The sequence below is a fragment of the Mastomys coucha genome, unplaced genomic scaffold (assembly GCF_008632895.1).
Source record: "Mastomys coucha isolate ucsf_1 unplaced genomic scaffold, UCSF_Mcou_1 pScaffold23, whole genome shotgun sequence".
Taxonomy (NCBI): domain Eukaryota; kingdom Metazoa; phylum Chordata; class Mammalia; order Rodentia; family Muridae; genus Mastomys; species Mastomys coucha.
In genome coordinates, this window is record NW_022196906.1 from 26,526,274 (window position 1) to 26,541,925 (window position 15,652).

General features: G+C 45.4%; 1 protein-coding gene across 1 annotated transcript in view; it reads right to left on the minus strand.

Annotated features, from left to right (window-relative positions):
- Positions 1 to 15,652, minus strand: part of Fli1 (Fli-1 proto-oncogene, ETS transcription factor) — a 117,856-nt gene that overhangs the window by 44,073 nt on the left and 58,131 nt on the right. Inside the window, exon 2 of the mRNA XM_031345641.1 lies at positions 9,505 to 9,716. Coding sequence (XP_031201501.1) covers positions 9,505 to 9,716 — 212 coding nt within the window. The remainder of the gene's footprint in view (positions 1 to 9,504; positions 9,717 to 15,652) is intronic.

Consider the following 15,652-nt stretch of genomic DNA (forward strand, 5'->3'; position numbering starts at 1 on the left):
ACGGAGCTCTCAGCATGCTGGGGAAGCTGCCATCCCAACCTTCCCAGCTTTCCCTCAGTCATCCCAAGAAGCAGAACCATAGCAGACTCCTAAAGGTGCAGCGGACACTGGCATGGTAGTGCCAGGAAGCAAGCATCATCGTAGCAGCCTGGGAGATGGCCAGTTCTCCTGAGAGTGCCAAGTCAGGCCTTCAAACCAAGGGGATGAGACAAGGTTTCGATTAGAGTCTGCCAGCTCTGCGTGCTAACCTCTCCCTACGTTTCCTGTCTGGCTGCTGCCCTCAGTCAGTCTGCTCTGTCATTCTCCAGTGGGCAGGAACAGATTGAGAGCCCTTTACAGAACAGGCCTTGCCTACTAGGGAGTCACCCATCCCCATAGCAAGGAGAGCAGTCACCAGCCCAGGGGGAGGGAGAAGAGCCCAGGGCTCCTGAGAGTCAGGCAGAGTGGGGAGGCCTGAGCACATTCAATAAAGAAAATTAAATGAATTTGTTTCTTAATCTGAAAGGAAAAAATATTGCAGATCACTTATCATGGCTGGGAGATAAATGCTCCACTGAGATATTAGAAGTCAGACGGTAATTTTTTCCTGATGTCTTACCGAGGAGAACATGGGCTGAAAATGAAAATAAGATGTATAACTTACACATGTTAGAATTTAAGGTTTTACTATTTGCCTACTGTTTTTCCAGGCAAAGAACCAAGACCCAGCCGTCAGCGTCCCAGCTTGTTGAAGGTTTAATGTCCCCATGGCAGTCGGAGGAGAGGCAGTAGCACATCGGGGCTTTTCACCAGCGCTCAGCCCTTTGGCTTCTGCTGTTGAAGGACTTGGCTTGAGATGAAGCAGCCCTAGTCAAACCCTGGTGCCTGTGTCTAAGCTGAGCTGGCCGAGGCATACTGCTGTCCCCCAGGACAACTGTGTGCGCATGCAAGCACACTCACATTCACCCAGTTCACTACACATAGCACACATACATAATGAAAACATTCAGGCACTACCTTTACTACATATGCACACACATACACACACACACACACACACACACAAACAATTCACTATGCTCTACACACTTTACCACATGCATCATATACACAATGATAGCATGTACACATATAGGCATCTACTCGGCCACAAAAACACATGTTCACAGATATGCACATGTGTGCATGCACACACAAACACACACACTACTTCACACAGTACATGCACACACATACACATTTACATATTCCTACACACAAAACAAATATGTTCACATGTTACACACACACATTCACAGTTTACATACAACACACTCTACCACTTAGATATATATAATATATACAGGCATGCATGCACATATCCATAGGCTATCACACACATATGCTTGGAGAAAATGCACACCCTCCATCACAGATATGCACCTATATGCTAGTGTGTGTACCCATCCCCCACTCCCCACCCCACTGCTTGTCTTCCCCAGACTCTTGTCAGATGAGAAACCATCCAAATACCAGAGAAGCTTGGAGAATTAAGTTGGCCTGAAACCAAAATGCTGGAATTTTCATTGGCTGGTGGGGGTGGGGAGAGTGGACAGCACACACACTTTCCATGCAGGGTGCCCAGAGCCAGTCAGCCAGGATCAGTAGTAGCAAAAGAGGAGGTCCCTACTTCAAAGTCTCCCATTTATAAATACTGGAGAGAAACGTTTTTAAATGTGCTTTTTCATAAGCGCTGGGCCTTGGAATTTCTGCGTTTAAAACTGGCCTCTTTCCAGGCAGAGATTAGAACCTCAGAAGTGCCCAAACTAGTGGATCTTCTTGGTTTGGAGCTGTGTATAATGGCCATAGGTGGCAAGTTTACTCCCACTCCCCAGAGTAAAAAATAAATACAAAAGATGAGACATAAAACCAAATCTGCCTGATGGGAATCGATGGCAACAAGGGTGCCCTAGGTGTGGCCAGAAATCAGGTGCAGAGGAGCCGGGATCCCCTGGGCTCCACTGCTGGCAGTGCCCAGCTGACCAGTGAGTGGCCCTCCCTATCCCACAGAAGTCTGAGCCTCCTGCAGCCTTCCTTCAGCTGTACCCTGGTGGCTGGCTACCTGCCTGGCTGCTCCTCCTGGCCTTCTTTGGAATAAGGCCCCTTTCTTGGTCCCATCTAGTTTCCATCAAGGTCTACAAAGGGACTTCCTTAGAACAAAGGCCTGACACCCACCCAAGACCTTTGCCCTTGCAGAGCTCACCCCCCCCCCCACTCTAGTTGAGGGTGAGAAAGGAGGAAGCCATGTCTCGCTGACTTGCACACTTGCCTGTCAGATTTGCCTCCATCCTTTGCCTCAGCCAGCCAGCACAGCCATGGGCTTGTTGACCACCGCCTGTCCAGGTGAAGCCCAGCATAAAGGCTGCTCTTTAATGAGACAGCTGGCGCCTGTGAAGAGGGCTTGAGGAGAACAAGAGGGAGGGGAGGCGGGAGCCCTGGCGGGAGGGAAGAGGTTTGGCCATTCATTTTGCCCATACGGCTGCTGCTAATTTGTATTGAGACCCACATTTACAGCGAGCAAGAGGTTGAGGCCCACAGACAGCTGACTGCACTGGGGGCAGGTGACAGGAGGGCTTGAGGCTGCCACAAAAGAGCAGGAGAAAGTGATGGGTGTAACTCAGAGCATCTCCACCTCAGGCCTGGGGAAAGCAATAGCCAGCAGATCGAAGCAGTACAGCATAACGGTCCCAGACATAAGCATCTATTTCTGTGTGTTTATTGAGCACTGTTTTAAAAAGACTGTCCATAGAAGTGTTTCAGATTCCGAAGCAATATAAAGCAAGATGTGAAACCCTAAGAGGGATGAACAGGATCTCAGACTTTTCCCAGAGGTATCTTCCCATTTTGCTCACAGTACCTGGAGAGGTCACAGGTCTGCTGACAGTCAAGGACCACCAATGCCCACGAAGCCTGCCAGGGCTCCCTGAGCATCACAGTTAGAGTCAATCTGTGTGTCTTCCATGTAGCATGCACATTGCACACCTGAGGAATATGGGCTACTTGTAGGGTTTCTGTGAGATTCATGTGTAGAAGTAATGTGTTGCTTTTAATATGGAAGTGTAATTTCAAGAAACAAAACAAAACCCCCACAAAAACCCCACCACCTGGGCTTTCAACACAGGTAGTATGTATTTTACTCCCCATGCAAGGTTTAGAATTTAGAAGTTTAGGAAGGTAACTGGAAATGAAGGAGGCTCATCTTCCTGAGAGTGGAACCAGGTTCTCTGGGTGTTCGATGCCTCCTGATAACACTGGCCAGTCCAGCATATCTCAGGGAAATGATGCTGAATTCAGCTCCTGAATGCCAGGTATTAAAACTAGCTCTTCTATTTTCTCCCTCACCAACTGATAGTGTTTCCTTCGTGCACTGTTTTCTCCAATTCCCATGGTCGAGACAGGATGCAGCTCTCAGTTATTTGCAAACCACAGCTTGGATCAAGTTTCTGAAGTTTATATCCAACACAGAACCTATGGGCCATGCTGTTGGGAGGCTAAACCAGAGAACCAGACTCAACCACAACAGGAGGGGAAGGGAGACAGAGTAAACCTCCCATAACTCATGCAACCCAGATGATCTCTCTTGCCTCAGATCTCAGCCCCTCTGAATGACCCTTTGACCCTTGTCCAGAGGGCTTGCTACTAGAAAAAAGGGAAGTAGGTATTGCAGCTTCAGAGACATGGAGTATCTCCTTCCTACCAGAGACACAAACATCTATGGAGCTTCCAATAAGCATGAAGAAGGAACCCAGAAACCCATGCTTCTCAAAGAACATTGTAGGGATGCCCTGTGAATCACTGGACAGTCTAAAATATTCTACTACATCATGGTCCAATCCAAGTAGATTGTGAGTCACATGTTTGAAACACATGGGTCCTATTCACCTTACTGGTAGGTGTACTTTTTAAAATTGAAAAAGTGAGAAGCCAGAGAGATTACCCAGAAGTTAAAAGCACTTGTTGTTCTTATAGAGGACCATATGGTGACTCTCAACCATGCATAACTTCAACTCCAGGGGATCTATCTGATACCCTTTTCTGACCTCTACAGGCACCAGGCACCCACGTGGTACATATACACATTTGCAAACAAAACCCCAGTGCGCAAAAAATAAATAAATGAATGAATCTAAGAAGGTGAATAAATTCATTAATATGATATATCAGTATATTATATTATTGATTATCATATTAAATATATCTTGATAAGAAAGAAATATATATTAAGTATATTAAATTTTATATATGATAAATGCATCAATATGTTAATACAGCCACAAGATTATTGTTTCAACAGAATCAACAGTCACCAAGATGTCTTATATCTTATTATATTACATTATAGCACATCTCACTCATAACTAGTCAGAGTTCCAGTGCCCAGCAACACAGGGCTAGTTAGTGGCCACCGCATCAGAGCGCTGGGTGACACAGGCCTAGCCCATAAGCCAGGAACTCCCGAATTGTCTGCCCTGTTTTGTTTTCTTGTTTGGAGCATTTACACATCCTCCTCTACATTTTAAAGCTTATTTTGTGTGTCTATGCTTGTGCACACATACATGTGCAGGTACATATGTGCCATGGCATGGGTATTGAAATCAGATGACAACTATATAAGAAGTCGGTTCTCTCATTCTACTATGTGGGCTCTGGAGGTAGAACTCAGGTGGTCAAGCATGGTGGCAGGCACCTCCTCCTGATGAACCATCTCATTGGGCTTCCTCTATGATTTGTGTTATGATAACTCTGGACTTTCTGAAAACTATCAAATCATATGCAAGTCTTGATACCAGCCATAAATAGAAGGTATGACCCTATTGATAAAGATGCCACACATTTTTTGTCACAAGACACAGAGAAATAGAGTTGGGACTGAGTTGGAAATTCTCTCCCTGCTGGCTGGCACTTGTGGTGCCAGAAGGTTCTATGCAGGCTCCTGGAGGAGAAAATGTACCAATGGTCTCTCTCTGCCGTAGCTCATGTTTGCTGTACAATACTGACTTGACAGGCATTTTATGGTGGGTAACCAGCCACTCTGTGATTGGAAGCTTACTGCATGAGAGGAGATACACATCTGGTACCATAAACCTGGTGAGAAGCCTGTGGCTGGTGGGGGTCTTGGACCCAATGAGAACATAATGCTGCTGTTTCCCTAAATAGACCTGTTTTTAAATCTTCAAAATATTTATATTTATACCCATAGACTAGTATCACTTTCAGTCTAGAACATGAAAGCTTCTTACAGAGAGTGACAGATAGTGCTGAGACTCATACCTCATCAAATGCCGAGGCTAAGTGACTGCTAAGCTCCCAGCCCTAACTGGGAAATTTATATTACATACACCCTAAGCCTACAGAACCCTGCAGAAGAAGAGATGAAGTAATGTAAGAGCTGGAAGTGGGGAGGAGTGTCATAAAATGCTGACACACAGATAAAACATGGCTATTCCAAGCACAGAGACACAGAAGTGATGGGTACTGGTGGAAGACTGGACCCTTCAACAGTCCTTCACTGGTAGAAGAGGTGCTCATGAGACGTTGCCCCATGTGAAGGAGATAGTAACTGCTAGTTGTTGCAGAAGGGAGTGTGGTTTCCTTTCTGGAGGATGAGCTGGTAAAAGAAGGAGCTCAGAGTGAAAGCAACAGAGGGCAATGGGTGAACAGAACCACAAATCATTGCATATATGTATGAAACTATAAAGGCTTTAAAAACATGCAACTAACAAAGTCCTGTTAATAGTGTTACTTAGAAAATAAGAGAGTTGTGCTGTTCAGGATGAGCAATTTAAACAGACTGACACCTATGTATTTATTTCTTGTCTCCTCTCTCTCTCTCTCTCTCTTCTCTCTTTCTCTCTCTGACTCTTTGTTCCTCTGCTTCTGTCTCTTTGTCTCTTTACCACTTCTCCATTTCTCTGTCTCTGTATTGTGTGTATAAACATATGCATGCATTTCTATGCTGGTGTACATGCCTCTGGAGACCAAAGGACAACTTTGGGTGTCCTTCCTCAGAAGCCATTTATTTACCTTTTGTGACAGAGTCTGCAGCTTGCCTAGCAGGCTGTCTGTCCAGTGAGCCTAGGAGATCCAGCTGTGTATGCCTCCTCAGCAGCTATGATCACCAGTGCATGCCATCATGCCTGGTGTTTTTACGTGCTATTTCTTTCATATAGCTAAGTAATACTAAGTTAATGCTAGGCATGGTTTCACCCCAAATAAAGGCATCTTTCTTAAAGTCTCTGATCTTTGATCTTTATTGAGCGTGCTTTGAGGATATTGATTAGGTGCAGGCCATGGCAATGCCTACCCGGGTGCCTCTAGACTCCACTAGATCTTTGCTTCAGCATAGCAGATGAGCCTGTGCACCCAAAGCCAGGTAAATATTCAGCTAGCTTATGGGAACACTCACACAAGCTTATTCTAGCTAGTTTCTGTGTGACCAATGCTAGGCATGATCTGGAAAATGGATCCAGAGTCTTTTTTTCTTGAAGGATTTTCTTAGCTTTTGAACAGTATCCTGAAGGATCCAGGAGTTCCCACGTGGCAGGGATGGGGATGGTGAGCTCAGTGATACAGACATGCTAAAAGGAACCCATGTTTCAAAAGCATAGAGTGAACTCAGCAGAGCTTGGGATATCCTGCCTGGGCATTGTGACAGCAGGGAATTGTCCATATGGACATCTGTTTCTCGGATTCTCAATCTGAAATACTGTTTGGATACTAACACAAGGCCACAGATGGAAAATTCCATGAGAGAGTCCACAGTCCAAATGCAAATGCACCAGACTATAGTCTTACTGTTGGGCACCGAGCACACATGCATACAAAACAGTGACTATTATACTTAGATATGTGTTACATTATGTGTGAAACACATGTCAAATGTTTCGGGTAAGGGAGACTCAACTCATACCTACATGGCATGACCTTGAAGAAGCAACTTGACCTTGGCCTACTTTGCTGTGCTGCATGTAGCTTTTTCCTTAACAAACACCCAAGCCCTGCTCAGTGAGCAAAAGCCCTGTCCAGATTCTAGTGAGGGGGGAGACCACTTGAATAACCCACCAGGGAAAAAGGGTACTGATATAAACTTTGAAGAGGTGGTATATGGGCAAAAACCCGAGAGAACCATATGAATAAATGGAGAAGAAATGTTCTGGAAAGAAGGAACTTGGGGAAGATAGGAACATAGTGGTGTGCTATGGTTTCCAGAAGCAGCTAGAGTCTTGTGTGAGGGCATAGAAGAAAGCAGGAGCCAGGGAGTATCTGGGACATGTGGTGGGACTTAGCTAAGACTTTAGATTCTGTAATAAGATGCTAAAGGTTTTTGAGCAAGAAGGTTACTGTTGTGATAGAATGGATGACTTTCACTGTTGCCTGTTGAGAGAAGAGGTCTCAGGCAGGGAAGGGGGAGAGTGGAGCACAGGGTGTCTCTGTAGTAGCTGGGAGAAACACTATGGGCTTGGCAGGCAGTGATAGCTAGATACAGGGTGCAACAAGACTATGGACTCTCCAATATTAGTATCTAGATTCTTTTCAATAGGGAGCAGAAGCACGTAATGGTACGTTCTGAACTGGCATTCATTTCTGAACTGGCCTCATCACTGCAGGGTGCTGGCAGAATGAGATCATGGTGTAGGACCATGACGCACAGGCAGAGAGGGAGGGGCAGCAAGATGCTGGCCTTGGCCTCTCTTGACTTCCTTTCTATATGGTAATAGGGCGAGAATATTGGCCTCCTGGGAGATTGGTAGGGAGCAGTGATATAAGAATGGATACAAGTGTTTGATAAACTATACTCTGTGACTGGACTTACCAGAATCATGGCAAAAGCATCATTCTGCATGGAGCAGCTCAAGGCTCAGGCCTCTGGGCTTCCCTAACCCTAGACCGTGGAAGCTTGGCCAAGGTCCCACTTCCTAGTTTTAGCTAATGGGATGGAAGTGTGGCAGGGCTGAGGGTCCTGGAAGGCAGCTCAGAGACAGCTGCAAGGGGGAACTCCCTTGCAGCATCCCCTCCCCTCCTTCCTCTTGCCTCTCTCTGGACTAGTTTCCTTCATGACTTACTTTCACAGTTAAGCCTCACTGATAGGATGCCTAAGCCTCAATTCCAGCCCCAAATCCTATGGGCTTTGGTTTCTTAACCCCAGTAGACATTTTTATCGAGAGATTGTACCACTTGCTCATAGAGGACCCTAAAGGACATCCCTTCTTAAGGCACCACCCCTTCCTACCTGCTTGTGGCTGTTAACTGCATCCCCCTTTCAAAGGTCCAGATGCGGCAGCCTCCAGTCCCCACCTTATTAAGTCCGAACTTTTGTAACCACCCCTTTGATATGCTCTTTATGCATCTCTCCTGGGCTTCTGTCCCTAGCCCAGAACTTCGATTTCTTATCTGGGCTATTTCAGTAACTTCTTATCTTTCTGCCACTCCTGTCCCCAATCCCTGCAAGACAATGATTGTCACATCATCAGCTTTGACTCATGGGTCTGATGATCCTTAGCTCCCTGGCATTACTGAGGGTCAGCCTCTGCTGGTGGAATAAGCTGGATTCCTAGCCTATCAATCACGGTCTTGTCTTGTATTTACTCACTTGCTTTCACTTTCATGTCCATTGGCTTCAGGCTAAGTGGATTACTTGGGAATCCACTGGGAATTATCAGGTAATGAACTAGGCTAAAGTTTTCCCTCTTGTGTCTCTGTGTACGGGTCACTAACACTACTGAGCACTTTGGGGCCACAGACAGTGTCCTGGGTCCTTTCCCTACAGCATACTCAATAAACATGTTAAGAAGTAAGTGTTCTGCCTCTGGCTTAGACAAGAGAAAGCTGGTATTCAGATGGATTTAGATAATTTAGCCAAAATGTAGAGGTAGTGCCTGTCACTGGGGCTACCTGACAATGGGGTTGTTGATCTTGCTCCAGTGTGCTCCTTATCCCTGAGTTCCCCTTCCCAGTTCCAGAAGCAAGGGTGTACCTGGCCTTTCCTAATGCCTCTCACACACAGACTTCCCATGTGTGAGGCTGGCTTACTGGCACACTGTCCGTCTTTCTCACCACGTCTCCACTTTTACTTGAAGAACTTTTGGGTCACCTTTGCTTTGGTTAGTGCTACACAGAGACTTTAAAACATCCTCAACAACACAGGAAGAGCATCTTCTTGTTATGCTGTCTTCCTTGAGGGACTGTACCTAAGTCAAAGCCTGATACCAAGCACAGTGAGTATCTGTAGTGGGGTCTTGGGGCTTGACCCTAACTTGTCTTCTATGGACTACATCTAGACCCTGAGAGCCAGGCTTTCTGATCCCACTCCACTCACTTCTGTGGACCTTGGTTGCCTCAATTGACTAGGAACTGACACAAACTCTTAGGTCAGTCCCAGAGTCCCATCTGCTGCTTTGTTCAGATCAGCTTGACAGGGTGGTCCTGGGAGGAATTGTGCTCAGACTTCCCAGCCTCATAAGGATTGGTCAACTCTGGCAGGCTCACCTGGATCCATTCATGTGGTCATACTCCCGCTTGACATTGACCCTCACTGGCTGGTTGATCCACTCCTGCTGCGGTGGCAGTGGGTTGATTTTGTGGGGCTGCCCGTAGTCAGGACTCCCCGAAGCAGTCATGTCTGCCTTGGGGAGATGGGCTGCCGCTCCGTATGCTGAATCAAAAAGGGACTGATCGTCACTCACCACTGACAGAGCCTCCTGCAAGAGAGGAGAAGAGACAGGAAATTCAGTAACAGTTGATACCCTGGTCAATGATACCCCAACACAGTGGCACTGGGGAGCCCTCTCACACAGCCACAAGGTAATAGATTCACAGTGTCGGGACAGGCTTCCCCCTGAATGGGGAGAAAGGAGTCTGAGCACTGGAATGGGAGAACACTTGAAACAGGTGCACTTGTTGGGTGTGCAAACTAGAAGCCCTACAAAGGAGAATGGAGACATGGTAGCCAAACACATTGGTGCAACAGGTGGTGCCAATGTCGGTTCTAGCTTACAGACATAGACAGCAGCACATTTTACTAACTGTGTGGCATAGCCAAGTTGCTAGGAGAGATGAAAATGAGAATTTATTCCACATGCGAGATCACAGAGAGCCACCAGAGAGCTTGTCTAGACCTGAGCTATGTAAGGGAATCAGGGAACCCAGAACTTCAGCTAGGCCCGTTTCGATGTCCTAGTCAGTAAGGATGAATAGTATTTATTTATTTATTTATTTATTTATTTATTTATTTATTTTTGTGAATTACTAGGTGAATTAAATTACCAACTATGGTTCAAATGTTTGGTAAGAGTGAAGAGTGGTGTGCTGAGGACTGTCTAGCGGGTATGAGTATGTCTTGCAGATCTTAGTGTTGATGGTTCAGCCTAATAATTCAGGAGGAAGCTCAGTTATATAGAAAAGGAAGTTAGTGTAAGGTCTCTGTAAGAGACTGGTTTTCCAGTTCACACTGTACCGTCTTCTGATTCAGCTGAGGCTTTTAGTAATGGGTTGAGAAACATAGCAGTACTCTTTCCAGATAATGTGTGCTGATAAAAGCATGGAGATAAGACCCTCCCACTATTCCAAATCACATTTAGCCACAGGGATCCAAGGCTGGAGTGCAATATTCACCAGGGTCAAGCAGTGCACCAAAGAAAGCTGATCATATTTCAGAAGAAATGGTAACTATCTATAATTGCCTCATCATCTACATATTCTATTCCATGTAATCCGATTGTGAAGGAAAGATGGAATAATCAATGGGAAACAGCTATAGCAACACTAAGCACAGAACAATACTCAAGAAAGACTAGCGATGATGACTATTTGTGTTCAAACAAGGGTTCGGTTGAGTTCTTGTTCTATGCTGGATTCTGCTGCCTCTCAAATCTACATATCAAATCCCTAACCATCTGTAACTTAGAATGTGATTCCACTTGGGAATAAAGCCTTTAAGGATATGATTAATTTGAAATAAGAATGTGAAGGTGGGCTCTAAATTCAACTGACTCATTATAATAAGAGATTTGGACACACAAAGACCCTAAGGGTGGCTGTATGCCTAGGACTGACCACGTAAGGCCTGTAGGGAGACTGATTATCTGCAAGCCAGAGGGAGAAGCTTCAGAGGAAGCCAGCCCTGCTGGCACTCTGACCTTGCATTTCCAGTTTCAGAACTGTGAGCAAATAAATTTATGTTGTTTAAGCCACTCGGCCTGTGGTGTGTTGCTATGGCAACCCTGCCTTTACTTAAGAACAGAATGATAGATGATGAGACCCTTTTAAATCTTGAGGTTTACCTACTCTCCCTACATAATTCATATCTCTGCCTGGAATGCCTTCTCTAAAACAAAGACCCTTGCTATGTCAGGATGTCATTCATTCAGACCTGAAAGCTGCTGGGGCCCTTCTGGTTCTACCTGCTGCCCCTGAGTAATGTCAGGGGAAGGCTATGGCTCTGGTCCATTTGTATGTTGGTCCTTAGACCCTCTCTTCATTTCAGTTAAGGTTCTGCTCTGGCTCTGTGTCTCAAACAAACTTAAACTTTTACATGGACACCTAGTATATGGCTCCAAGTTGAAAAATGTGACGTTATGGCCTTTCAGAGGGCTGAGCACAAATCTTTGATATTATATGGGTGCTACCCAAGATCAGTGTCCCTTTGACAAAAAAAAATGCAGAACAAGCCCCAGATCTGTTGTAGAAAGAGATGGCATCTAAGCAGATTTCTGCTGCAGAGAACAGACTATGCCTCCGGTTAGTCATGAGCCAGTCTTGAGAATCCCAGAAAAGTTATACAATGGCGGAGTTGAGGATATCTGGGTGGCAGAGGTGGGCATGGGGATGCTAAGGTGAAAGGTCCCTGTCATCACTGCCATCCACACAGGGGGGGACAAAAGCAGCAACATGCAGGGTTGCTGAGACCAAGGAGGTCACACAGCCAGGACTCACAGCAAAGAGGTTGCACCAAGGAACAGATTGGAGAGCTAAGGCTTGGAGGCTTGTCAAAGAAGTGAGCTGTGCAGTGAGAAGAAATACAGCAGCACAGCATGGGGCCTGGAGCAAGAGCAGAAAGGGGATGGGACCAATTAGAACTCATTTTAGGATAAACACTTCATTTAAAACATAGAACCAATCAAGGTGACTTAGTCACGTGGCAGCATCACAGGAAGAGAGTGTCCCATGCCTTCCCAAATGCCCCACACTTCTGACCCTTGATCTGGCCAGGTACATGTGCACAGATAGGTCTCTCTTCAAACTACTCTTAATTTCTCCCAGTCTCCTGTGCCTAATATCAGGCCAGATCCCATTCCTCCAAAGGCTGTGAATGCAGCTTATACCCAGCCATTCTTCCCCCAAGAACTCCTTGTATTTCTACCATGGTAAACCTATGCTCAGTCACTTGGTTTTCAATTACCCAGAATTGCCCTATCTGTCAAACCATTTGCAACTTGCCACTACAACCTCTGCACAGTTCTAATCACTTTCACTGGGGTCCTTTTCAACTCAGTGCAAACCTTGCTGAAAATGTCCTGAGTTTCTGAATCTTTTAATTCACTCTGTGTGTGTGTGTGTGTGTATGTGTGTGTGTGTGTGTGTGTGTGAGAGAGAGAGAGAGAGAGAGAGAGAGAGATTCCATATATACATCCTTCATGTGAACACACACAGTTGAGATTTATTATATTTTCAATCGTTGATAGCAAAAGGCTTTTTCCCCCTAACAGTGTGGAGAGCAGACTCTGAGGCTAGAAAGTGAGGTGGAAGGAAAAGGTTTGTTTCTTGTTTGGCTTTTGGACTGAATCTGAAAATCAGCCTACTTAGGATAAGCCAACAGCAATACAGTAAAATATTTGGGAGATGACGTGCCAAAGAAGCTGACTTAGGACCCATGTGAAAATTACAGCTGGGGAAGACATTCTTGCCACACGTGCAAGGAAACAAGACCCCTTTGTCATTCAAGCCTGAGGCCATGCTCTGGGTGCCCTGCCACTTCCATGGTGAGAGTGAGAAACCTTTCTAAACTGCTTTGGAGATAACAGGCATTCAGGATGGAGAGAAGAGCGTGGGACAGTTCAGAGGAGGGGATGCTGGTAGTGCTGGTAGACCTTTGTGTCACTTCTGGGGGCTGAAAAGTCACCATGGTTAATGAGATGCGGGAGCCAGTACCAAGGTACAGCTGTGGCAGACAGGTGAGAGTCAGTATGCCAAGGAACATTTCCACTCTCTCCTGCAGCTGTGCTTCATGAGCAGATGTTGCTACTTAATGTATGCTCTAGAAAGCTCTATACTTGAACTTTAAAATTCCTAATGTTTAAACTCAAAACTATTACGTGTACTTCAAACTCTTTATAGGAATAAGCTTCATGCTGGCATCAGAGCATGTTCGGTGGTGAGATGTTGAGAAGCACCTGTCTTTGGCATGGCAGACCAAATGTAAAAGGAACATCAATGGGGAGATTCACATTCAGCACTGTTCTTGGTCTCTAATGAGTTTGTGTCTCCTGTGAACTTAGGACAACAATGATTTCACTCAGAAAACACAGGTCATTCTTGAAAAGACCTGTTGGATTCATGGTGCTTAAAACTGGGTTCCTTACCTCTGTGTGATGCTCAGCTAAAGATTTCTTAGCACCTCAATAGTGATCACTAGGAGGAAGGCCAGAACAGGCTCAGGAGTTGGTTTCTTAGAAGCACCTTTCCATCCCACAGTCAGGATGCCCTGGTCCCTCACCCCCAAGCTGTAGACCTAGAAGGTAGCACATGGTCCCTGCCCCAAGTTATCCAATATTCTAGCACATTGGTACTCTGTGGTGACCCCTTTCCTTAAAGTTCTTTAAGAGGAACTGCTTGAGGTAGCAGGCTGAGCTCTGAGCAGTGGAGTGCTAGAGCCCAGGAAAATACTTCCCACAATCCTCTGTTAGGGCTAGAAGATGTAGACCATCAACGACTGATACATATGCTCTGATGAAGACTTCCTTCCTTACCTAGTACAGATAAGGTCAGGTTCTCATATCACGCCAAGTAAACTGGATCTTAAATTATAGAAGTAAATAGAAACAGTAGACAATTAGCAAAGCACTTACTAATTGTGAAATTATGTTTACATGAAACGTCTAATTCAGCCATATAAGCAATATAATGAGAGATATTTTCACCTTTTTTTTTCAAGGTGAGAAAATGGATATTCAGTGAAGTAATTTGTTCATGCACACAGAGAATGGAGATGATGTGGGGTTTCCATCCAGGCCTTCTGCTTGGGCATAGAACCACTAGCACTCACTGAGAATATTTGTTTTCCCAGTTAGACAATTGGCCCTTTGAAAGTGACTTTTGTGGGTTTTGTAACTTCAAGCACAATCTTTGGAGCCAGGGAGGCTCTAAGTGCCAAGCCCAACTTCATCCGTTGCCCCTTTAGTTCCCAGTGCAATGACTTTATACTGTAGGAGCCCCGTTTTCTCATCTGCAGCTTGAGATTCCACAAGCCCTAACCTGGTGAGTTGTAAATGAAAATAAAATGACCTAATCTGAGTAAACTGCCCAATTGTCTATTCAGTATTCTTGGGACATAGTAAATAATTACATCTTTAGATTTAAAGCCAGTACCAAGAGATGGCCTGAGAATGCTTGGGGTGGAGATGATGAGAGAGGGATGGACCAGATGGAGCTTGAGCAAGGCTTCCTTCTTCCCTGTGCCTTTCTCCAAAGCCTCAAGGAAGGAAGTCAATTTGCTTGGCACTGTGCTTCTTCTCCTTCTCCTTCTCCTTCTCCTTCTTCTTTTTCTTCTCTTCTTCTTCCTCCTCCTCCTCCTCCTCCTCCTCCTCCTCTTCCTCCTTATGCATCTCCTCCTCCTGTTTCCCATCATCATCATCACCATTACCATCACCATCACCGTCATTGTCATATCTGGGACAGCCTTCTTTTTGCTGCCCTTAAACATCAGGGCACAGGATGTGGCCTTGGGACTGCAGGGCTTGCAGTAGCCACAGGGATTACAATAACAGCACCCAGAGTCTTGGCCTACAGCCTGCAGATGGGCATTTTGAAAATTCCAAACCTCCATAAGCATGTGAAATAATTCTCCTAATAAGCCTGTCTATAATCCAGTCATCAACTCCTCTCTCCTATTGGTCCTGTTTCTATGGAAATCCTAATCCAGATGGGCAGCTAGCTCCAGAGAACTTGGCTAAATTCCTCTCCTCAGAATGAGGAATAAGATAGACCTTAGAGACTATGTTGCCTATTCCAGAAAAACCTCTGTATATCCTCAATATCTCTTCTATTTTACTTTAACCACAATCTGTCAGTACTGGGCATGGTGTCCTCATATGGAGAAGCACGCTGTGACATGCTCAGGTAGAACAAGCCATTTCCTCTCTAGGATTCCTGTATCATAACAGCCCCCCTGCACAGCTGCAGCATCCTGTATTCCCACAGTGACATCATACCAGACTTGCAGTCATGAACCATCATTACCCACAGGTTCATAAGCTTATTAATTTTCTGATTATTACATTGAAACCCCTAGGTGACATGACATCTTTCCATTCAAGTCTCACCTCCTTTGCCTAGAACAGCATCTGGTACCTAGTAGGTAATAAGTAAATGTCTCTGAATGAATAAGTCAGAGAGAGAGAGAGAGAGAGAGAGAGAGAGA